Here is a 26,306-nt window from a genome sequence, read left to right on the forward strand (position 1 = left end):
CATTTAATTCAAAATGGGAATTAATAGTGTGTACGTACTATTTATAAAAATTGTAACTACAACTGTAAAATGTGTTCTACCTCACCAGATTGGTGTTTTCTTGACACAGAAGGAAAACACAGTTATAACCAATAATTTCAGCAATTTCAGCTGTGTCCTTTATGTGTCCCAGCAAACCACCATGCAGAACATCAAGGCCCAAAACTGGACAGGCGCAATTAATATCGTTATTAATGGCGGCATTTCATCCTAGCCAAGAATTTTGACTTTAATTTGACCTGCTTTTCCTGCTATAATATATCAAATACCTGCTATAGAAACAAATGAGCAGCAATAATTTAGATTTTTCATTGTGCTGTGTAAATTTCTTATGGAGACCATGAGCTGCCTTCCCAATTTTGGCCTTTTTTTGTTGTATAAAATTAAGTCCTAAAAGGTTCTGTATGTGACATTGAGAACCACTGGATGTCAGTAGAGCATCAACATCTCAGACCAAAGCCCACGTTGGCCACACCTTGCCCCCTCCCTTCATTTTCATGAAGAAACTGGAATAGATGTGTGAATAAGAAACAAAATGCAAAATTAACAAGTCATAACCATTAACCAATGCTAGCATCGTAAAGTATATTGAATGGCTGGAATAAGTAGTTGTCAACTTGAGTAACGTTATCTTTACTTCACCTGCCTCTCCTCAACTCTCCTTGAGTCTGTTCTGCTCTAGAAGTCCAGAGCAAAGCTGTGTGTGGAAACAGACATTCACAGACTGGAGTAGAGGAGACAGACAGATATCGGAGAAGGAGAGAGACTCTCACACTAAGCTGAAATTAAATGAGTGTATATAAATTAGGCAAAATAATAATTTTTTTTTTTGTTTTTACTCTTTCAAAGGGAGGGACTCACATGTACTAAGATGCACTCGTGCGCATTTGTCCCAAACACAGAACAGAGAAACTCAGATTATAACACACAGTGTATTTTTATTTTCTGCTTAGAACACCATTACTCCATCACATCTTTTTATAACAGATAGGATATTGCTGCTATAGTAATGTAGTATTTATGTTCACAATATTGCACCTTTAACATACTAAAAACATACACTATCGTTCAAAAGTTTGGAATCACTTAGAAATGTCCTTTTTAAAAAAAGATTTTTCCCCCCAATGAAGATGACATTAAATTAATCAGAAATACAGTCTAGACATTGTTAATGTGGTAAATGACTATTCTAACTGGAAACAGCTGATTTTTAATGGAATATCTCCATAGGGGTACAGAGGAACATTTCCAGCAACCATCACTCCTGTGTTCTAATGCTACATTGTGTTAGCTAATGGTGTTGAAAGGCTAATTGATGATTAGAAAATTGTTGTGCAGTTATGTTAGCACATGAATAAAAATGTGAGTTTTCATGGAAAACATGAAGTTGTTTGGATGACCCCAAACTTTTGAATGGTAGTGCACATTAACAGTTTATTTCGCCAACACACTGTATTTACCCTATATTTACCATTTATAGTCAGTATTTAAACCAACAAATAACTAATTCTTACACACAGTAAGATATAATAAGCTTAAAAGTGTTCAGATGAATGTCATTTAATCTCCCAATTCTAACTTATGAAGAATCCAGTGTAAACAGTTGATGAATGTAAGCAGAACATCACTGTAATCATATTTAACAGCATGTCTTTTCACATTTATGAAGAGTTTAATAATATTTGAGCCCATGTTAAAAATGAACTTCCTCACTTACATTTAATAACAAACCCATCTATGAATGATTTCACATCAGTATAAATTGTTAAATGTTTTGAATGATTTAAACGCCAAAAAATAAAGAACTTCTTCATTACCTCTTAATAAATCAGTTTTGGATGCTTCAATATTTGTTATAGTTTCTAACAAATACACAGTAAATTAACGTAATTTTCTTCTTACAGATACATGATAATATCTCATAAGTCATAAATCAACAGTTTATGTAGTGTTATATTCAAATGACTTGCAGAAAGCTGGATACTCTACATTTTTTTTCTCACGCACATATTTACTGTATCAATTCGCTGCTTTTTAGGTCATTTTTCTGCTTGTTTTTTTCTACTGCAGCAAATGCTAACTTGGTTTCAGGCAACACATCTGAGGTGTAAACCCTCATTTTTAGCTCTGCAGGGATTTGGCACCATTGCTTTAATTTAAGCACCAGTTTTAATCCTATGAATTTATTTTTTTTCCTGTCCTGGCACAAACTCTGAAAAACAGTGACAGCAGGTACAAACCAGTACATGACTGCAAGGGCCGTGTCTAAAAATGCTCACCAGATGGTCCATGAGAGCTGCTCTTTCATCCCTGCAGGTTATTCTCTGTTGTAATTAGTGTGGGTGCAAACCACCCAACAAATAAGTCACTTAGTACCAAGATGCCACAATAATGTCACAGTTAAAAGTGTAAGTGGTAAAGCAATCTGCAAGTGAGCTGTGGAAAATAAATTATATAGTCTGCTTTAAATGTCCTTTAAAAGAACAGAGACTGAATTTCAGTCATTACCTCAGTGGTATGTTTTTGTTTTATCTAGTATGCTATAAATACTACAATTAATTCTTATTTCATTTCTTTAACTTAATTATCAAGGCTTAATTAAGATGAACTTAATTACTGCCGTGGCTCTCTGGGACCTTCAAGTCTGGAGACTTCAAGGCTGAGAAACAACCTGTCTCATGTCTTTACTGCACTGTCAAGTGTTCTCCCACGTTCAATAACGTGTGAATACCATTGACGATTTTTGAGGGTTTGTGTGCAGTTTCCCCACTTGAAAAAGGATGTTTCATCTACCCAGGTTGTGAGCTGGGCTCCACTCATGAGTCAGACAGTTGCTTTCTTTTCTTCCTCTTTTATTTTGCAATGATTGCAAGGTCATGGAATACAACGATGGAAACTTAGGTGATAGGTTTGGTTGATAGGGTAAGTTGATAGGTTTAGTTGATAGGTTTAGGTGAAAAACCTTTAAACAAAACACAAAAGAACAATGTTCACAATATTGCATTCGGCAGAGAGTAACAGCCATTCCCCATGTACAATTTCACCTCATTAGTAAACGCCGCTCAATTTATGTTTCTTAACCTCAACATCAAATAACTGAAGCCACAAACCATGGCATGACCAATTTTCAACAAATCCTATGCCGCATATGAATTTACCTGCATTTTAAAGAGTTGATTTTAATCACATTTTACTCAACATTTCTATCAGACTTTTAAAACTATTTTTATAGTTTTTAATTCATATTTTTAAAATTATTTAAAGTGCATAAAGTGACTTTTAAAGTACATTCCGTTCCAGAGCCAATAAATAAACAAATAGAATAAAGTGCATAGTACAAACCCACGATTGCAAACAGAATTAATTAACTGTTTTTTTTAACCTTAGCTGGAAAACCTCTAATTAGCAACAATTAGCCAGCAATCTCATTTTCAATTGAGCAATTACAAACACAGCAATTATTGGCATACAAAAATAAGAAAGTTAGCAACCAGCTGCTCGTGGCTGACGCCGATCTCCGTGGCTAATGCTAATGCTAACACGTTTCGCAGCGGCTCACATCGGCAGGTTAAACAGTCTCCTAGATCTTTCATGATTTTGCTCTTACCGGCTGCTACCCGGATTTCTGTAGATGAAGCAGTCCTGCACAGTTTGCCGCAGATCCTCACGCTCACAGCCACTTTGTTTGAGCTAGGTCATTCATTCTCCGTTCCTCCTCAGTGCTGCGTGTGTCCCTTTTTATGCTGCAGGTAGCAAACCTGCAGCCGCAGATTGGTTCCGCCCCAGCTGAGTGTAGCACCTGTGTGAATGCTTCTTCTTTCTATCAGATTTCAGCTCCTTCTTTCTATGAGGTTCCAGCTTCTCTCAGTTTGACTTGACACCTCCCACTCGATCTTTCTGTGGTCACACTTGGAAGATCACAGCTTTGAAGGTAGTCTTAAAGGTTTCAGTTTGAGGCATGCACAACTTATGATAATCTAACCTGGATCCTTCATCTGTTCCTCAACAGGTAGTAAGACAACCAGCCGTCTGACATCCCGGTGAAGAGTCGTTGCTTGGAATTTCTCCTTGTTCGCATCAGATGATGGATTTCTTGGCTTTACCGCATTTTTAACAGGTTTTATCAAAGGAACACAATAGCTTGGACAGACCCTGACATTGACGACCCTCACGACACATTTGCTGTCTGGGTTGGTGCGGACGACTCTTCCAAACCTGAACTGTCCCCTCAGTGCATTTTGGTCACTTAACCAAACAATGTCTCCAACAGTGACATTTCTGTGTGTGGTGTGCCACTTGCTCCTCACAAACAAGTTGGGCCGGTGAGTTGGCTCCAGTACCTCCAGAACTTGTTTACCTCTGACTGTATTGCTCTTAACCTTTTGTAGGGGTAGGTTTCAAAGTCGAATGTTTTGCAGTCTCCGCTTTGAGAAGCTCAGCCAAGCAGAAGGCTGTTAGGTGTCACATACTGGATACACTCTTCCCGGCTCTGTACTCTGCCACCGCATAACAGCAGCCCAGAGGTATGATCTTTAAATACCACCAGCCTGTCCGTTAAGGTGCTTGGGAAGGTTATGTCCATTTGCTTAGTAAGAAAAAAGTCTCTTAGGGCATCCTCTCTTTCTCTCAATGTGATGACTCCTGTTAGAGCGACTGCCTCCCACTTTGGGTTGTTTAGGACTCGCTTTTGTCCAAGAAACTTCTTTGCAGCTCTCCAAACCCATGCAATGGTTCTAATCAATCGAACTAGAAGACTGAACCTTCTGACATCCACAAGGCTCTGGATGGCTAAACCAGCAGGAGGTCTCCTTTGTTCAGTCTGGTTTGGCTCCTGCTTCTCTCCTTCAATTTTTGCAAGCACAGCGATGAAGGATTTCTTTTGCAACCTATTGATGCTTTCTCTGGCATTGTTGCTATTTCTTTTGCTGATTTGATTGGTCACTCATTCACTGGCAAGCTCAAGAATTCAGGCCCATTTGTGCCACTCTGAGTTCTTATCCAGGTTTTGAGGGCTGGCTCCTCTGGCGATTATGTCAGCAATGTTATTGGAACTAGGAATCCACCACCAGTCCTGAGTCTTCACGCAGCTTTGGATTTCTCCAATTCTATTAGCAAAGAATGTTTGATAACCATAGCTTTCTCGCTGCACTGCACCTAGTACTGTTTGGCTATCCACAAGATGGTACCACCTCTCCATTTGGATCCAGCTGTGAAGTTCAAAGTACTTCTTTAAATGTGAAGCAAACACTGCTCCACACATCTCTGCTTTTACAGCATCACCTTTGTGGTCCAAGGGAGTTAGTTTGGCTTTAGACTCAACTAGTCTGATGACTGGGTCTTGGTCTGAGTCCCACTTTAAATACATCACTGCTCCATAAGCTTGCTCACTTCCATCTGAAAATGTGACTGCTAGTGGTTTGTTTCTGTGATGTGGGGGAGTCAGTGCTCTGGTGAATGTGACTTGACCAAGCTGAACATACTCTTTGAAGAGCTGCATTGCGTCCTCCCTGAGGCAGTCTGAGAGTGGCATGTCCCATGTGTCTTTGACTTGACAGCTTCCACTTCTCACCTCTTGGAAGGCTCTGCGTACCATAATGGCTCCCTTTTGTTTCACAGGAGTCACTAGGCCTACAGGGTCATAAAGTCCCGATACTTGGCTGAGAAGCTCTCTACGTATCAGAGGATTTGGGGTGTGGGCTCTTATTTGTTCATGGGATAGATCCTGTCCAAGTCACATTTTCTTCTTTCTTTTGGAGAAATTGATCCCAACCATGACATGGAGTTTATCCTCTTATAGTCTTACACATTGCTAGCTGTGCGATGCAACCTGCAGGCTTATCTCATATGTTTACTCTCGTGATGGCATATTCTCCAAGCTCTTCCTCTTCTGAGTCTCGCCAAAAATCTATGCAGATGTACTTCTCGTTCCTCCAACCAGACTGAGTTGTACATCTTCTTTATATCTCCCAGAGCAGCGTAGACTCCGCTTCTGAATCTGAGGAGGACTGCTCGAATCTGATTGAGGACATCTGGACCTTTCATCAGTAGATCGTTCATACTTACACCTCTGAACTTTAGACTACTGTTCCATACAAGTCTCACTGGGGTAGTAACAGAGTGAGGGTTAGGAGCAATTAGGTGGCTCGCATACCAAACTGGTCCATTCCAATTGATAATCCTCTCTCTGGACAGTTTAACCGCAGCTTTTCGATTCACCATGTCGTGCACTTGTGCGGCGTAGGCTCCCTTCCATTCAAGTTCTTTGGATAGCTGCCTCTCTGTCCTGAGAAATGTAGCTTCCACTGCTGTTCTATTATTTGTCAGGGATCCTGGATCTTCTAGCCAGGGATACTTTGTGTGCCAATGTGGTTCTTTGCTGTGGCTGTCCTCTATGACATATGTGATGCCTTGTCTTATTATCTCAAGCTCTCTCTCCTCAGCAAGAGACATTTCTTCATACAAACATAAGAAAGTTAACCAGCCGCTCGTGGCTGACGCCGATCTCCGTGGCTAATGCTAACACGTTTTACATCGGCAGGTTAAACAGTCTCCTAGATCTTTCTGCTCTTACCGGCTGCTACCCGGATTTCTGTAGATGAAGCAGTCCTGCACAGTTTGCCGCAGATCCTCACGCTCACAGCCACTTTGTTTGAGGAAGTCATTCATTCTCCGTTCCTCCTCAGTGCTGCGTGTCCCTTTTTATGCTGCAGGTAGCAAACCTGGAGCCGCAGATTGGTTCCGCCCCAGCTGAGTGTAGCACTTGTGTGAATGCTTCTTCTTTCTATCAGATTTCAGCTCCTTCTTTCTATGAGGTTCCAGCTTCTCCCAGTTTGACTTGAAATGCGCTTTCACTTCAAGCACTCAATTCAGGATTCTAGCCTGTGACACAAATACAAATACACATTTTGGTATATTTGATAAACCTTATGAATGAGAAAGCAGGAGGAGGTCAGAATGAGACCTGAACAATGTAATGTTTTCCACACGGTCAACTCCGGTCAGACAATCACCGTCTGTCAAACGCGCTACAGTTACAAATAAAACTTCCACAAGCTGCTCAATGCATTGTTAACATTGCGGTTTGAACCAGGCAGCACACAGCGCAGTTCTCTGCCTCGGGGTTGATGTCAATAAATATTGAAACAATGTTGGTGAAAGATTTTCATTTTAAGCCATTTGGACCATTGATTCCATGATGGCACTAAAAGTTCAGCTGTAAGTGTAGTGTTGATATTGAAGAACAAAATGCTTGATGAATTGTCTGTGTGAGCATTAACTTCTGAGTACCTGAGGTTTCTTAAATCAGCTGCTGCATCTAAATATTCCCCATAATCCAATATGGCCTGTGTAGACATTAAACCTCCGTAAAGCCTCTGCTAACATCCTCTAGGTGATAAACTGAAGCAGTCATGCACTGACGGCTGATGAGCTATCATGTCTGCACTTTGATGCTCCAACAGATTGATGATGGCAGTTAGCAATTTCTTATTCATAAATACAGTGTAGTGATTTAATAATTTACACCAGAGCACTAGGCACTTATCAACCACAGCATTAAAACCACCTGTCTAGCATTATTTAGGTCTCAGAACCAAGAACTGCAGCCAAAACAGCTCTGACCTGATGAGGTATAAACTCCATAAACCTTTGAAGGTGTCCTACATGGAGCCTCCATGGATCTGACTTGTTTCTCCAGCACATCCCATAGATGCTTGGTTAACTGAGATCTCTGAAATTTGGAGGCCAGTCTTGAACTTCTTGTCATGTTCCTCAAACCCTCAGACAATACTGTTGCCTTAAAGGGGTGTATGTGGTCTACAACAATGTTTAGGTCAGGAGTTCCTAAACTGTTCATCCCCTGACCCCCAAAAAATGTTTCCAGAGACTCGTGTAGCTGAGTATTCCCTGAAACGCTCATATTTAACTTCTATTTATGTCTTTTGTAATGATAAGGGTTAAAATATTGTGCTGCCAAGTCCACTTTGGCAACCACGGGTTTAGGTAGGTGGTTTGTGTCCAAGTGATATCCACATAAATGCAGGACTCAAAGTTTTCCAGAATCACAAGTTTGCTTCCCTCCCATAGTACATCCTGCTCCCATCTCTTCCCCTGTTAAACAACACACACACACACACCATCATCCACACACTGTAAAAGAAAACATCATTCATCACATTGGGCCATCTTCTTCTATTGCTTCATGGTCCAGTTCAGATCCTCACATTCCCATTTTAGACACTTTCTGTGGTGGACAGAGGTCAACATAAACACCCCACTGGTCTGCATCTCAATAAGGTTTTCAGTAATTTATGCTACAGCATCAGTTCTGTGGGATCGGACCACACAGACCAGCCTTCACTCGCATGACCCTGTTGCTGGTTCACGAGTTGTCCTTCCTTCGCTCTCATTTGGTTGGTACAAACCACAAGACCTGCTGTTCTGGAGATGATCTAATTCAGCTGTCTAGCTGTCACAGTTTGGTGCTGGTTCAAGTCATTCAGATCCTCATGCGTCCCCTTTTTCCTGCTTCCAGCACGTCATCCTCAAGAGCTGATTGATTGGTTGCTGTCTGGTCCTTTGACAGATGCATTTGTAACCACATATCCAGAGTTATTCACTTCGCCTGTCAGGGGTTTTAATGTTGTGGCTGATCTGTGTGTCCTATGCTGAAGGTGACCACAGATGTGTTAGCAGCTGAGATGCGGGTGTGTGCCAGCTAAGAATTAATACGAAACATTAAGGATGATCTCCATTGAGTAATATATCAGTAACTGTGCTGTTATTTTTAACTAAGTGACAGACTGCAATGTGTTTTCTGTATTGTCTGTTCTGTTTCCAAGTATGTTTTGGAATGATTTGCAAAAAAAGGAAAAAAAAAAGTCATTCAGGTTACATGATTTGGTGTTTTTTTTTGCTACACTTGTTCTTTTAAATCACTTAATCTGTATATAAATCCTCATTCAGTCACTTAGTTAAGTTTATAGCTATTGTACTTATGGCCTACTTACATATTTGTCAAAAAATATGACTAAAATGCAAACTCAGTCTGCTAACATGTTCATAAACCAGTGTTGATATGATTTCAGTGTATGTGTATTGGACAGATTAAATTTTGACCAGGTAATAGGCTCACTAGAGTTATTACAGTCCATCCAGACAGGTACATAGATGTGTGCACCAAATTTCATGGTAATCTATCTAATAATTGACTCAATACCCCTTGAGAGCCTCATGGCGTCACTGAAAAATGGGTTTGGAACTTTCATTATACTTTTTTTTTCAGTTACTACATATATGGATAATTGCCTCTCAGTTTAATTTCTAATTGTACACATTCGGGTTGTTGCTTCAGACTTTGTTTTTGAACAAAGATTTGAGAAAGACTCATTATAAGTTTCCATTTCTGTGTTTTATGCTTGTAGTCAGACTGCACCATTTTTGATCCAGCAGCACAGTTGCATCATGTATGGTTCACATCTGACCATGCAATAGTAACAACAACAACAACATTAATAATAATAATAATAATAATAATAATAATAATAATAATAATAATAATAATAATAATAATAATAATAATAATAATAATAATAATAATAATAATAATAATAATTTATTGCCCTATTTTGTGAGGTTTAGGAGACGTATGTGACCATTACTCCTAGATTGGAGCCAGAGGACCTATTAAAAGAGATATTTAATCTCAAAGGACTTCCTGGTAAAATAAAAGTTAAATAAAATTAAAAAAATATATTGTTGTTCACATAAAACACAGGCCAGCGGGCTTCACATATCTATATACAAATACCTATAATATGTAATGATACAGATCATGAAATATAACATATAGGCTAATAAATAAATAAATAAACATTATTATACAACTATTCCATATATTGCCAATATTCCTTGATTAATGTATAACATATAGTGTTAGATGATAAGTCATTGCATGGTTAGATATGCTTTATACCAGCTATTAACTGTGACTGCTGTGTGCTAATGTTGCTAATGGTGCAGTCCAACCATGAGCACAAAACAGAGAAATGGAAAATTAGAATGTGGAGTCATTTTTAAAGTTAAAGCATCAATTCAAAGGTAACAGTAACAAAATAAACTAAGAGGCAATTGTCTAGTCGTGAAGTAACTGAAAAAATGGATTATAGTTTCAAATCAATTGTTCATTTGGTTCATTTTGATGCCACAGATTATTGACCATCCTCTGAGGAACACAAACAGCTGCATTAAATGTATAAATTACAAGATGGATAACAAAATAAACATCTAAAGTGCCTAAACGTTTGCACAGTTCTGTATTTCAGTGACATTGTTATTGTTAGAACCTTGCCTGAAAGGACAACTGCATTGTGAAACGCAAACCTAGTCGTCACGGTTAAATACAGCTGGTACAGTATTGCTTTTATTTGAAGCAGTTATTACCAGGCAGATGCTGAGCTTGTTTTAACCTCTCTCTCTGATCGATCTGCCCCCGGGTGCTCCATCACACAGCTGTGAATCCCAAACAAGCCTTATGTAATGATGAGCAAAGCAGATCTGGGTGGTCTGATCATTCGAAATGACCGTTTGTATCGACGCTAACGTAACCGCTCAATACTTTCCAAACAGACACTACTGACTTCATTCAGAGAACGGTGGAGATCAGTGGACAGAGTGAGACTCAGCCTATCACAGAACATCATGTTATTGGATGTCTGAGTTCACCAGGGCTTTCAGGTCACTCACACACAAAAATCAACAAATTAAAACAAGACACACTCCCCAAATTTTACTTCTCAATGTTTTTTTTTTGTTTTTTTTTTATTAAAAGAGCCAGTTCCAGTGTGTTTACTAGAAATTAACATGAAGAACAACTTCACAATCCAGCCATCAGGTTTTGTACTGCACACTTTAGGATGCTATAATGGTAACATTATCATATTCAGCTATAACCAACAAAAGAGACAGGACAGCAGTTAAATCACTTGATGGGAAATCTTCAGTCATGTCACCAACACAGGAATCAGTTTAATCAGAGCTGCTGCTAATCAAACATGGCAGAAATGGAAGCGAATGCATGAACTGAGCTCATCAGCAGCTACTGTCCAGAGAGCACTTCTATGAAACACATTGTTTTATGAGCCTCTTTATGCAGCTAGTGCGCCTATTTACGGCAAAACTGTTCTGCCTGGATGGGAGTTTGACGTCATGCTAACAAGATATAGTCACGTCTCAAACAAAGATCACTTCTCTTGTTCTTTACGTCCATATTTACATTTGCATGTCAGCACGTTTTGTACCTTTCTAAACCTCAAACCTCTGAGCTTCATTCCTCTCTGGGGATGTGTGAAAGGCCTGTGTACATCGGAGATAATCTTGACACTGGCTGACTTGCTACCTATAGATTCTCTGAAGTGTATTTCAGTATAATTCCACTTGACTTTTTGCATATTATTTTGTGCTACACTATGATTCATAGATGCATTTTTTTGGACTATTTCTGAGATCTACTGAAGATTCTCGAAGTTAATAAAAAGCACATGTATGCTATGAATATATTTTGTTGTATAAGGATGCAAATTAAAATAGGTCCAAACATATTCTAAACGCGAGTTTCCGTAAGCCTCAGGCAGTTTACCTCAAAAGAAAACACAGTATGCAAGGCGAAAGGCAGCTAATGAATCCGTTCTCTAGAATTCTAACTTCATGAGATCACTTATACGTACTGTATAGCGCTGAAGCTGTTTGCAATCAGCAAGTATTTTGATGTCTCATCAATTTTAGTTATTTTTCAGGTTAAAAAAAGTGAATAATTCTACGTTTTTTAGATTCTACTTTTGTAAATGTCAGGATTTGCTGCTTATTTTTGTCATTTATACTAATGAACCCAAATACATTTGTGTTTTGGACTTTGATCAGATAAACAAACACATTTAAAGACATTACTTTGGATTCTAAATAGTTATCAGATTTTTTCATTTTTGTTAATTTTTTTTTACATTTAATTCACCAGACAATTGTTTAACCTTGAAAAGTACCTGCAGATTAGTCGATAATGACAATAATACTGCTTTAATATTCTATACAGATCATAGTGAGGTCAGACTATTTCTATAAATGCCATTCACACTAATGAAGTACCTTGGACACATTTTTGCCAGCTTAACTGGTTAAAAAACAACTATCATAAATAGTTTTACGTCATGGAGCTTAAATCAATTAAAATCTTGTAACTGAAACATGCAGATTTGGACACTAAAGTTAATATGGACAGTACAGTTTATTTATCAGAGACTAACTGTAGCTCTGTTTTTGCAGTTTTTAGTTTTTTGTTTTTTTTTTTAACATTTGTGGGTGTTTGCATGTCTAAAACAAGACTTAGTGTCCTCAGACCTCTTAGCAGCGGAAGCATTTGCTATGAGCTAAATGCTAATGTCAGCATCTTCACATGTCCACAGTGATAATGGCAGCATGCTGAGGTTTATGCATTCAAATTGTGAACTTAAACAGAAATTTGCTTAAATTGTGTTACAGCAGATCCTAACTGTAACAAATTTTATAGTAATTCATCCCGGAGGTGTTGAGATATATTACTCAATAAGTGGTTTCAGCTACTGGCGGTGCTGGAGAAAAAGTCAGAGAAAAGTCAATAATTTTTTTCTGTATGGGACCTGGACCATCTGTACCAAATTTAATGGCAAATAACTCAATAGCAGCTGTCAAGATACTTTGTTGGAGTAACAAATGGCAACTTCAAAGTAGTACTAAATGAAAAGTCGGGGATCATCAAAGATTGTTACAGTTCATCCTCTGGGGAACAACATTAGGCTGTTTTCCACTGCAGGAACTTGCATGCTGTTTAAAGGCAACCTGAATCTTTGTGCGTTACAACCACAGAAAACACCCACATAGAAGCTCTTTCAGGGCTGTTTTTGGGGCAGATAAAAGTACCTCCTTCAGGGTTGGCACTTTTGAGCAGCTCTGGAAAACTGTTGTGCATCTTGACACTGATTGGTTACACTAAAGAAGACTACAAGCACCATTTTTCTACTCTCTATATATCCTTAAAGAATTGCAGTCTTTTCTTTAATATTGATGGCAATGGCAAGTGCGTTAAAGTCATCAAATAGACTAACATCACAAATTCGCCATTGTTCTACATAGAACTACAGTTACACCCAGTAACTACTATTTGTCACTATTTGCGTGTACTCCAAGTTAATGTTGCAGTCAGAGCTGTTGGATTCTTCACCACAATGGAAACACAAATGCAGAAAGAGACAATCAGGACCATTCTTGTAAACATTTGCACCAGTTTGCTCCCGCAGTGGAAAACCATCGATTGCCATCCTGAGATCCAAGCTAGCAGCAGGGTTAAAAAGCTGTTTTTTGATCTGTGTTTAAATCTGTGATTTCTGTCCCCTTCATGAACATTTGATTTGAAAACATAAATTTAAAAATGCTGCACATACCAGCACCACACTACTTACTGTCCACCTGCACTTTGCGGCATGTGATACAAATATGCATCTAGCAGTTTTGCAATTTTAAATGTTCTGCTTCTCATATTTTTCTGACAAATGCTGAGATTACGACAGAGTCTCTGATGACCAAAAGTGTCAAATAGTTACACTGTCTGTTTGGACTTTTTTTTTAAATAACACAACTATATTCAGTGTATCATTGAACCTAGGCAAGATTTCTGTGAAAATGAACACCTTTGCAAAAAAAAAAAAACTGAAAAAAGAAAAAGCAACGTCACAGTTTTATTTAACCACAGTGAGAAGCGAGATGGGCTTTTAGAAAGACTTGACTGCTACTCTCTCTTTCCCTTCTATCATGCTTGTAAAGGAAGACCAACAGGAACAGCTACAGATCCTACGTTTGTGCACAAAGTCACTCTGAGATTAATACACCGCACCGAGGAAGCACAATGAAGCCTGGATTGAATTCAAATGACGTAAGTGGGGCCTCTATGTTCAGGCCCACTTTGTATCAGCCACCTTTAGCGTTCAGCATCCGCTAAATGTGACGTACAGAATAAAAGTCTTTGTGATATAGCAGCATTGTATTTGTCACAGTGCACCTCAAAGAATTATGAAGAGTATAGTCGTACATGAAGGTAAAAATGTCGTCTAAATACAAGGACAAGTTATTACAATATGAAAATATTACATTTGGTTAAGAGAAACAATCCATTATGAAAAGGGAAGGAGGCGACAGAAGAGCATCACAGGTTAGGTAACATGAGTTTCTGGGTCTCTGGAGGAGGCGGGAAGTCGAAACAGCACAGCATTACTATGATAGTCGTACCTGAAGAGTTCTTACCCCCGTCAGGAAGGAGGGAGGTGGTCTGCTTTTTTCTTGAGTTACCTCATCGTTCCTATGAATCAATATCCTTAAATTCAGTATTTGGTTACAGGAAATAACAATGTTTAAAAATGAGCAATAAAATACAAACGAGAAGAATTAAGTTCCCACAATTAACCAATGCACAGATATACAATGTTCCCAAGAGGTTATCATACGCACAGTAACAACGTTCCTCTTTTCAAGTGCAAAACACAAACAGAAAATTTGTACACACACTGACACTCACAGCGACACTGGCCCTTCAGTTCATATGAATGAAAGAGGAAAATGTTCCTTTCAATGTGTCTCTCGAGTACAAACGTCTTGAGGTCAGCAATGACTCAACTGCACAGTTCAAGTCCATACAGCGGGGATTTAAAGAAATCGCTTCGGCAGCCATTTTGCATATAAAGTCTGTATAAAAATCAAGGATAGCAATAGGCTCTCTTCAAAGGTTCACTCTACACCTACTGGGAGCTGAGCTGGAGAGACAGGAGGAGAGAACAGCATGTTTGGTTGAAGGTTCTCCAGCTGAAATAAAGGCGAGAGGTAAAAACAGGAATACGGCATATTGAGCCTCGATTACCGAGGTCTGGAGGACGTGTAATACTGCAACGGAAAGCCTAAAGATCCATGTTGTCACATCAGAGTCGGAAGATGTCATTCTGTCCAGACGGCCTTTCATATAAAATAAAGAGTCATGTAAAAAAAACTGTAAATACACAGATATATGTGTATCCCGACATGATGAAGAGCTGTAGAAAAATATAGAGCCTTTATCAAAGTCACTTCGCCAGAAAATAAATCCAACAAGCAGAATTCAGGATCATTTTACACAGTCTTGACAGCAACCAAGGACCAAATTACACAAGGCTAAACCGAAGGCATTTTGGTTTTAGAAAGTTGTAGCAGGACGTTTAGTTAATCACAAGTGAAAATCTGGAAAAGGGGCAACTAGGAGTTGCTTGACATATTAGAGGAATTTAACAAAAAGCTTTGTTGCACTTTAGTGCTGTGAACTCTTACACTGATTTTGATTTGTTTGTTTTTTTATCGACTATCAGTCATCGGTAAGTCTGCAGAACCATTTTTACTTCTGTCTTTAAATAACTAAAACAATAAAAGAAAAGAACACATAAAAAAAACACAAGTATCCCCCTTTCCTACGTCCTTCTCAAAGAACTGCATCATTTTTTTGCAAGTACATTAAGTTTAAGACCCCTTAGCTACTGTTGCTTGAAAGTTTTCATAAAATGTGTATGGCATCAGTTTAGAAAATGTGCAAAATAAGATTATCCTTATCTAGCAGATTGGAAATAGCAGCTCTTATCAGGTTGAAAGTCAGAGCTGCATTTTTTCCTCCTTATTTCACACCATTTATAGCCCCAAATTTACAAGAACGCTGCATATCACAAAAGGCTATCTGCACTGAATTAGTACATTGTAACTGATCTATTACCATTTTTAGAGAAATAAGTTTTTTTTTTTTTTGTTTTTTTTAAATAATAAGATGCGTTAAAGAGCCCATATTGTGCTTTTTGAGTTCCTCCCTGTCCTGTAGCGTGTTGTAACTTTTGTATGTATGTAAAAGTTCTGCAAACTTACAAAGCTCAAAGTCCACACAAACAGGACAACCTGCTCCTTACCTCCCTGAAACACCTCATTCAAAGTCCAAGCTTTGCTTCTGTTACTTATCTACATCACCATGTAACACATTTCCATAATACCTGCCTAGCAGCTGTTTTGGCCCCAAAATTGCCTCACTTTGTTGAGCCAGTAGACCAATCAGAGCAGACTGGGCTTGTTGGAAAAGGGTCATCACAAGGAAAAATTATAGTCCACACCCTAGTGTAAATGCTCCCAGCAACCTTGATTAATTTACTACTACATAGTGATGTTTTTAGCATAACGATCTTCATCAGACAAATTGATCAATAGTCCAGGTGTACCATCAAGCTTCGTATGTAAGTTGTATATACTCAGCATGTACTTTGTAGATCTAAGAATTTCTGGGTTGTTTTATTCTATTTTGTATGTATGTAGTCACTGTACCTATCAATATGCTTAGGCCATTATGTTATCTGTCTTTCAAGATCAACTGACCGGTCAGTATAATTGTCTTAAGAGAAGGCTATGCTTGAAGCAAGACTATGAGGTAGTATTCTAAGAAACCTTCTTGGGGACATCCATGCTATTTTCAGATAATGATTCATATATATTTTTGTCCTTCCTCAGAAATTATTACACAGATGTTGTTGCTTTTTGTGTGTTTTTTGCAGCATATCAGACAGAAGGTGAAAAGAGGTGCAGCAGCAATGTACAGTAAGAGAGAAATAACGTGAATGTAAATGTAATCCAGTAGATCCCAAAAATAGTGATGAACCTCAAAATGAGCATAATATGGGCTCTTTAAAAGCAGGACACATTGCCTCATGGGTATGAAGCAATGTGTCCAGTGTCCACTTATTTAGAAGATTCAGAGTGCAGCTTGACTGAACAGGGGCTGTAATTTGAAGTGTGATAAAATAGGCTTAGCTCAGGATTAAACCTTAACAATGCAGGCGAAAGGCTCACAGTGAATCAAGTACCCTTCTGTAATCAAACCAAAGCCTTCATAATAAAGGTAATGCATAGTCATGAGGGACACAGTTGAGAAGTTCAGTATGGTCAATAAGGCAAAAGAAGACGGGGAGCAAAAAATACATTACCTAATACATCACCAGCTCTAAAAAAAAACAGTGATGTTTCTGACTCATTTGACTCCTTCACAAAGGTATGAAAATAATTAAATACAAAGTAGATTTGGCTTTGAAAGTATTCATGACCCAGGTTAAAAAAATAAAAATAAAAAAAAAGTCCAAATTAGCCCCATTCTGGAAATGTGATTCCACTTGAGAAATACCACTTATCAAATGCCAAAGGCCAGTTAAGGTCAGAAATGAACAGTTACACAATAAAAACATGAAATTTCACACAGTTTTTTTTTTTTTTTTTTTATAAACACAAAACTAATTTGCTTAAAGTTCCCGAACAGGCATATTAACGTTAAATCAAACTACCATGTGCTCTTTAAAATTTAACAAATACCAGCCCATGCACCATCACAGGACTGTTTCATGCTAAACATCAAACCAGCTATTTTTACATAATAAAAAAGAAATGAATAAAAATAATGCATCTCTTTTATGAATTAAACAAACAGTGCACAGTTGGAGAAGGTCTGTTGTTTAAAGCACATTTTAACAGCAGGACAAAACCTGCCAACCCACACCTCGGGTCAAATATACTTGAAATCAAACAATGTTGAGCAAATGCTTTTATAATGAGCTTATTTCAGTGTATTAACCTGCATATTTAGGTGATTTTTTTTGCCCACATTATGTTAATGACACATTTTCTTGCATCATATTGATACTCCAGTAACTCTGCAATCCGTTTTCTTTGCTAATGTACGGGACTACACTGAAATAAAACCACTGTAACAACTTTAATGAGCTGTTTGTTCCTTCTGTGATAAGTTTCATTGCTAGGTCCATGCTGCTCTACTGCACAGTTCTCAAATCACAAAATAACCCATGAGCATGTTATTGTTAGTCGTAAAGCAGTAACTGAGGTCTATGTGACAAATTCTTCTCATCCTTGTGACAACTGAGTTAGTGATAATAAAAAAAATAATAATTACACGGGAAGTAAAGTGCATTGTAATGACCAGTGTGTTGCTACATGTGGCGGAAACATCAGAACTTTGTTGTGGCTGAAAGATGACGTTTTCATTTTTGCATGCATTTATGATTCTTGGGCTAAAAGTCACTGTACTTCTGCAAGTGGCTGTGAATGTAAACAACAGGAACAGAAAGGAAGAGGTATCAGAAAAAAACAAACAAAAGAGATATCTGAGTGATGTTCGATCTATACAAAATATTGGCACATTATCTTATAAAGAGTACACTGGATGAGGATCAAGTTGTTACTACTTAAACAAATGAACCATCCAGTCTTTTGTCTCATGTTTCACAGTATTAAAAGTGCACTAACTGCCAAACTCACCAGCATTTTCCAGTTGCAATATCACTCACCGTGTCACTCTTCTAAAATGTGCTGCACTCTTTTTCTCATGCTCATTACCGCCTGTTTCTCTCGTCTTCACACACAGGGACTCAACACTCTCCTGACCTTTCTCACACCTGCGTCTCCACACCGTTCAGTTTAGGCATCAGGATGCGAGGAGTCACCCCAGAGTTGAGGTCTCTCTCGAACTCCAGAAGTTGGCCCATGAAGTTTAGATTCGGGGACACGACGGGTCGACGGCTCCGCACGTACTTGTAGGCATCTGTCATTGTCATGAGGGTGTGCTTCATAAGGTAGGCAATGACGATGGTAGCAGAACGAGACACGCCTGCCTGGCAGTGTACCAACACTCCCTGTCCACTCTGATATGCCTCCTCTGTGGATGGGAACAACAAAATGGATGAGCTCAATTTTGCATCAAGAAGGAAGAGCAGACTTAGTGCTGCATCACTGTCATTAACGCGCAGGGCCTGCTAAAGATATCACTGCATTCTAAACAAAAAGAATGAAGCCCATTTACGACCAGAATGTGGGATGTAAAGACGCACGTCCAGCCCAACAAAAGACATTCAAAAGCCAGACACTAAACCGTTCCGAATGCACTGGTCAGTTTCGACATTTTGGGACATTTTGCTTCCACAACATGTCTTCTTTCAAACGCATAGAAACAAAACCTGTAAGATACAAATTTAGGAGCAGCTTTCTCCCAGGCCAACATTATCTCTTTACCAGGGATGCTTCTGTTAGACCTCCGTCCCTGTACTCATAGTTTGTGGTTATGGTACAAAAACAGTGTTGCCTGACTTTGTTGGGCCAGTTGGCCAATCAGAGCAGACTGGGCTTGTTGAAAGAGGGTCATCACAAGCAAAAACTATAGTCCAAACCCTAGTGTAAATGCCCCCCGAAACCTTGATTAGTTTACTCCCAAATCTTGACGTTTTTAGCATAAACACTCACCAGGTGTACCATCAAGCTTTGTACATAAGTTGTATATAGTTGGTATGTACTTTGTAGATCCTCTAAGCATTTTTTGGTTATTTTATTCTATTTTGTATGTACATAGTCACTGTAACGTGTGTCTATAACTACACTTTGTTTGGACATTTTTGCATATTACTGCATATTTAATGAGAGAATACCTCATGTGCATGCCCAAACAGAAAATTTCAGAAAGCTTGCAATGTAAAAAGTAACTGAATGTAAGTAATCAGCTGGAGAAGTTTCACTGTGAGATATATTAGTTTTATCTGAAAATGGTGGCTTCCAATACAAATGTATGGAATTTCACAAGATCTTTTTATATCCTTTGAGGCCTTTTTAGGTGCTTCAGTAGGAGTCGAATAGACTTCTCTTTTTGGTTCTTGGATGAAAGGTAAAACATTTTCAAACCCCAAAAAGAGAAGTCCAGTTGCTTTTATTGAAGCACTTCAGATACCCATGACCTGGATGACTGAGCAGCTACACCGACATATCTTGAAAGGCTGCTTGCAAAATGAGTTTTTCTCATACTTTGAACTACAACTCACCACTTCAGTAGCACTTACATACACCAAAGCTTCCAGTTTTATTGCTATCTGTAGTATTCTGAAGGTTTTTACAGAGAAGTTTGCTCAGATGCCATTCACAGCCTAATGTACAGAACATGTTATTTCTGTAAATATAGCAAACATTGACTTGTTCTAACTGTAATGTTAAGTACAATTATTAACTGCAAATTAGGACATTATATATGCAATACCCAATTTGCATAAATATAACATTTCAGAAAACTTGTGGGACAAGTTTCATTCTATTAGTTAAAATATTTACCTTATTCACCTGTAGTGTTTTGCCTTAAACCCTATATTGACACTCACCATCAGTCTCTCTCAGCGTTTCATTCCACTTTTTTGAATAAACACAAAACAAAATTCCTAACAGCTACCAAAGAAGCTTGTCTGAAGGTGAGTCACAGTGTGGGTGGCATGATCAGGGTCAGGAATTCACTTCACAGACGCCAACACAATAGTAACGCCACAGCTTTGAAAGGAAACAAAGCAGCTGATGATAGCATTGAAAGTCGCTGCATTTGTTCTCTTTTCTGAATAGAAATCATCAAATGGAAAATCAGGTTACCAGGTAACAGTACCCCGATTCCAATATGGAGATGCCTGTCCTATTAGCCATCATAATTAAACTGATTACTCTTTACATCTCCTGTTTCGAAAAATAAAATTATATTATTTTTAATCAACAGTGCATTAATGACAGTAGTCATAAGGTACTGGTAACCTTTACTGTCTAGACAAAATCTGCAGTGATGAGTGGGAGGCAGACTGTCATAAGACTGCCTAAACCAGGACATTATTATCTAAGCCATGAACACTGTATAACATTTAGGTAGAGGTTACATGGAAACCTAGGTCTGTCTACACAGTTTTATAAGCTTTGAAAAGAATGTGGATAATACACGTAGGGAGCGCTGCTATGTTTTTGAGAAAATTAGCCTTTTCAATGCCAGCGCTCACCTCCCTGCATGCGAAAACAACCTCACTCTGCACTATTTTCAACGGGCTCCATTACTGTATTCTTGGTGCTTGGTACTCAGCTGGTAACATGAGTATCACTGCAAATCAGATTTGAGCTTTTGTCATCCGTTAAACCCGAATATTGGGCATGTCGTCACTGTCGACCTAAAGGATCTTCATTGAACAAAGATCTTTATCTGATGTTTTAAAACCTTGACTTCCAAAGGACATTGTAGTTGAACCAGAGGCTAGTCTGTGGATGACAAGCACACCATGAAAAGCTTAGCCTAGCTGATTCTCAAGAGTAGGTTTATCACCCTAATGCAGGCAAAATTAAAGATGGCTAACTAGAAGTTACGTGGACACATCAACTTGCAGCTATTTTGCTTCAATTAGTAGAGGCTAACCACTCCCCACAAATGTAGCTGACATGCTAAGCTAACATGTCCTGGTTTACTGTTTGTATTGAGCGCACAAAAATGAAAGCAAGCCTCGATCAAACTGCAAGTGACGCAATGTTACTGTGATTTGAATGTCAATTTGTAATCCCCACTCTTGCAAAAAAGCTAATCAATTTCTGCAACAGGGCACAAACTAATGTGTTACTGGCCATGCCTGCTCCCATCATATACACACTTACAACTACACATTAATGTATCAGAGGTGGGACTCTCACCAATGAACTCAAAAACCTCTTCAAAGTATTGTCGAAGGTTTTGCTTGCTGTTGTCGGTGGCTGGGAGCCTTTTGTAGCGCAGTCCAGAGTTGACGTGGTAGAGGGGCAGGTGAGTGGTCACGTTGACCACGTAGCCGATGTTGAGGCGCAGCAGCAGGTCCAGGTCCTGGGCGTCTCTCTCGTTCCCCAGATACAGGAAAGGCAGGATTGGACTGACCACAGCATTCTCCGCATCAGGAGTCATCACACTCTCATCAGACAGAGACGCCGGCAACGAGGAGGACAGCGGCAGGGACAGGTGCACTGGAAAAAGACAAAGCAAAGTATAGACAGATGCTGTTTGCATTGTGCGAAGTAGTTTAAACTCCTGTAACAAAACCCAAAATCATATGAATACTTGAAAACATATACAGGGTGACATCTTCAAAAGTGGGTCATATTATTCTGAAAGCTAATTAGCAGCAATTACTGACTATAAAAGAGGATTGGCAATGAGCACTTCAATGGCGTTATAATTCAAATGAAAGAACTTTTCCTTAGAGCCGAAGCTAAATGTTCCCAAATTTGTGTGTATCTGTCAAAAACACTGCAAAATTATTCAAGACATCAAGGAGAAGGGGATCAGAATTGTGACATGTACAAACACAGACAGGCTGCAGTGAGACACAGCACAGGAAGAACTAACCAGCAGGGATGTTATTGATGGACGTCTCTGGTATACAAGAGACTGAAAAGCCATTGAAGCTAATATGACCCGGGTTATTATCAGAGGTTGCAGTTTGTACCTTGAAAATGCAATTTTTGTGTTTGTAATTACAAGACATCCTTACTTCTGCTGTTCTCCTCATCTTGCTCTCTGTTCAGGGAGTTCAGGGCCAGGTGAAGAGAGTGAGCCGATGGCAGAGAGTGTCCTCCGTCTCTTTCTCTCTGCCAGGGTTTGGGTTTGATGAGTGTGCTGGGGGCGGATGGTGGAGGGGAAAAGGACACAGGTGATGGAGGGGATGCAGAGCGGGGAGAGGGGGAGCGGGGATATGCTGCGTCTTCGTCTGGCTCGGGACCATCGCTCATTCCTGCATCTTCTGCTTTATTCAGGAGCCTTTTCAGCGAGTTGCGCCCGTCGTCATAGTCGGATCTAGACCTGCAGCCCATGAAGTCGAAGGAAGCCATTTTGCCCTGCTGAAGCCGTCGTCGACCAGCACGATCTGTATGCGGAGTCTGTGTGTACTCCTGGAGGTTCTGACAGTCCAAGAGGACGAGGCCTGTTCCATTACTGCTGTTCTGGGCCTGGCTAGCACAGGTCTTCCCAACGCCCACTCCCATCCCAGCACAGTGATTCTTCTGGGCCTTAGAATGAGTCATCTTCTTGGCCAGTTCTTCAGGCCAGATAGTACGGACGCTGTAGTCATCATCATCGGCTTGGAACATGGCCATTGGATGAGCAGCTCCAGTGCTTCTTCCTGGGGGTTTGCCTCGGCGAGGGTTGAATGTCACCACTATGGGGTCGCTGCTGCAGTAGCTGCAGGTGGAACTGCCTGTCTGGGAGGCTTTGGGGTTGCAGCCCGTAACGCAGCTCTGTATGGCCCTCAGGGGGGCGGAAGAGGACAGCGGCGTACAGGGCAGGCATCCTCCTACCAGCTTTTTGCGGAGGATAGCAGGACTTTCGAAGTTTCCGGCCTCGCCAGAGCAGGAGGCACAGCGGAGGGGTTTGAACAGACTTGCTCGGCAGTCAGACGCAGTACTGTTGGAGGAGGAGGTGTTGGAGGTGGAGGCGGTGGAAAGACACCCACCCAGATTTCTCAGGCCCATTTCTTTACCTCCTCTCTTTACTGCTCCGACATTGTGACCACAGGAAAATGAGGTGGAAGTGCTTCCTCCACCTCCTTGGAAGCTAGCAGAGTGTCCCTTACACCCTCTGCATCTTACCAACCTCCAGCAGCCGCAGCTGAAGGGGTGGGTGCAGTCGATGGTGCAGGTGTGGTCGGGGCTGGGGAAGCCTCCAGCATGGGAGGAGCAGGGGGAGAGGGGTAGACCATGAAGAATATGAGGGCGGTGATCCCTGGAACGAGGTGGGTGAGGCTGGCTGATCTGCTGAAATGAGACCGGGACATGGGCAGGTTGGGAGGGAGGGGATGGGGGGTAGTTGGAGTTTAGGATGGCAGCATGGGGCACAGGGACAGAGTTGTGGTGGTAGGGCTGACCGCGACTATTATGACTCTGATGGACAGTTCCCAGTTTGGAATTCTTCCTGTGACCTAAGGAGGGAAATTCCTGGTCGCTTCTGTTGAGAAAACTAGTGTTTTCCTTCTCTTTTTCACCCCTGAACTTATGCTGCTGCGCCTGAGCGGGGACAAACTGCAGGACCCCTCCAGGGGAAGATGACAGTTGACGAACTCGTTGTAACTTGTGTTCGGCTCCAACTGGCCGTCCTGCACTTGCGGTTTTTCTCTCACATTGTCCTTGATCTAACTGTGATGAGACACATCTCCCTCTGCCACCTCTTACACTTCCACTGCGCCCTAATGAATTGCTGAATCCTCCTCCTCGGCCACCTTTGTCCACTGTCAACCTGATATCAATAGTATGTGTGTGGGAGGGCAGGCGTGGGCCCAGAGTTACTGTGCCATTGCTGTGGCAGTGGCTAGGGATGTGTCTGACACCCGCTGGGTTGGCAGGCTGGTCGCCCTTGAATTTCTGCACACGGGAGGCCCTCCGCTTGCATTCCAGAGTCAGAGATTTACAGGCGGGTGAGTAAAAATGAGACTGAGAAGGATGGAGATGAGGAGGCTGGGCGACTTGTCCATTGGAGGAGGCTGTAATTTGAGACGAGTGCTGTGGGATGGTTTGTGGGGAAGCCTCACATAGGGCTAGGTTTTTAGGGCGCTGAATAACCACTATGCGCTCGTCAAGAGGGAGGGGAGGCATCTGGGTTTATGCAAAGCTGTTCGATAAAGAAGGAGAGAGAGAGACAGAAAGAGAACAGTCAGCAAATTACTGTGATCTCACATACAAGAAAAATGTGGGGCACACTTTACATTCCATCAGTTAGGACACAAACAGCCCATGCCCATACATAATTATGAACATTGCCTGGCAGCTATGAATTATGTAATTTAGTGCATACGCGTAATTAAGAACATTGTTGGAATAATTAATTTTCAAAAGACTGAAGTCAAATCTTTGTGAAATGTAAAGTAAAACTCCATGTCCTTCACAATAATGACCACACATGTTCACACCAACAACAGATTTTTATGTTTTGCATATTTTTTAAGTCACCTGTAAGGTGTCTTTTGCATGTCAAAACATATCAAGAGCAAATACAAAACCAGAAACCAACAATGTTACATCTCAGGGCTGACCTTGAGCATATTTCCCTTCACATTTGCTGCAAAGGAAGGGAAAACTGTAAAATATATACCCTGTGAGGTGCATGTTTGATGTGAATGGGTATCACAGTTGCAGAATCCATTTAAACATGCACTTCAGGCTGTGTCTCCTTATGCCACGGCCTGTGGTCAGACAGCTAATGCTCAACTGTATTTATAGGAATTTGAAATTTAGACTGTTTCCCAGTAATATCATTGCTATTAGACTATGAAAGTCAGACTGTGGAGGTGCAGGAGTGTGTACCTGTTTGCTGTTAGCAGCAAATAATCCCTGCTAATCCTGATGACAGTGAGGCTTCTTAAAAGCTTAAGTCACAAAAGCTGCATCAAATGAGCTGCAACAGCCTTCGTCTCTCTGAGGAGTTCTCATTCTTAACAAGACGAATTCACATGAAATAATGGGTCATGGCTGATGGTAAAGAATAGGAAACTATACAATGAAACAAAGATGAACTGTGAGTGTTTACACTGCACGATAATGCCAAGGCCATGACTGCTTTTATAGATGCCGAACTACATTCCAGTGTATATGAATGCTCATATGCAGTTCATTTCTTGTCAATATGTCTAACCTGGAACAAGAAGTCTTTTTGCATTGCTGACTTTGAACTGCATTGTCACAGAAAAACAACACAGTGAGTCACACTTAGCCAATGGCTCCGTGGGATTCTTCACTTGAAAGACGCTTTAATGCTGGAGAGCCATGTGATTATCTGAAATGAAACACTTCCTGCCTCTAGCCATTTAGGCCGTTCATCCCTCCTCTGGTATAAATTGAATTAACCAGATCCTTTGGGCCAATTAAAAACAAGCGTTTGTCCAGGCCGTGGTATAAACAGAAGGTCACCACATACACAAAAGACACCGCAGCTGGGGAGAAAGTTTTCACATCATAACAGCAAAAAGAGATTAAATTAGTGTACCTTACAAATATGCACTATGCAATATAATACATATGGAAGTGTCTTTGTATCATTAAATTGCTTTTATGATTAATGTTACTAATAATAACAGGTTGCTGCAGATCTTTAGACTTTAAATTTTTATATTCCTTTCATACATTCATTTTCGAGCTGCTCTCAAATTTAAAGATGAAATATTGTTGTCGCTAAGGTGAAAATCCACCCTCTGATACACACACTGTTAAATACAATCAGTCTGTGATGTTCAGTGCACTCCCCAGTTGTTTGGTTGATGAACTGCTTTAATTTCCTTTTTGCCACATAGCAGCCTGGCTGCAATGGCGCCAGTGCTGGCCAATTTGGAGAATATTGGCATGCT

The 26,306-nt window shown here is 40.1% G+C and overlaps 1 protein-coding gene across 2 annotated transcripts in view; it reads right to left on the reverse strand.

Moving 5' to 3' along the window:
- Positions 1–10,823: 10,823 nt before the first annotated feature.
- The window catches only part of si:dkey-175m17.7 (uncharacterized), a 29,507-nt gene continuing 14,024 nt past the window's right edge, over positions 10,824–26,306 (reverse strand). For both annotated transcript variants that reach the window (XM_035951035.2, XM_023276359.3), the window contains 3 exons: positions 22,470–24,577; positions 21,640–21,942; positions 10,824–18,832 (listed from right to left, as the gene is read on the reverse strand). In XM_035951035.2, the coding sequence (XP_035806928.2) occupies positions 18,567–18,832; positions 21,640–21,942; positions 22,470–24,561 (2,661 nt within the window). In that variant the 5' untranslated portion in view covers positions 24,562–24,577 and the 3' untranslated portion in view covers positions 10,824–18,566. The remainder of the gene's footprint in view (positions 18,833–21,639; positions 21,943–22,469; positions 24,578–26,306) is intronic.

Source organism: Amphiprion ocellaris, chromosome 14 (assembly GCF_022539595.1).
Source record: "Amphiprion ocellaris isolate individual 3 ecotype Okinawa chromosome 14, ASM2253959v1, whole genome shotgun sequence".
Lineage (NCBI taxonomy): Eukaryota > Metazoa > Chordata > Actinopteri > Pomacentridae > Amphiprion > Amphiprion ocellaris.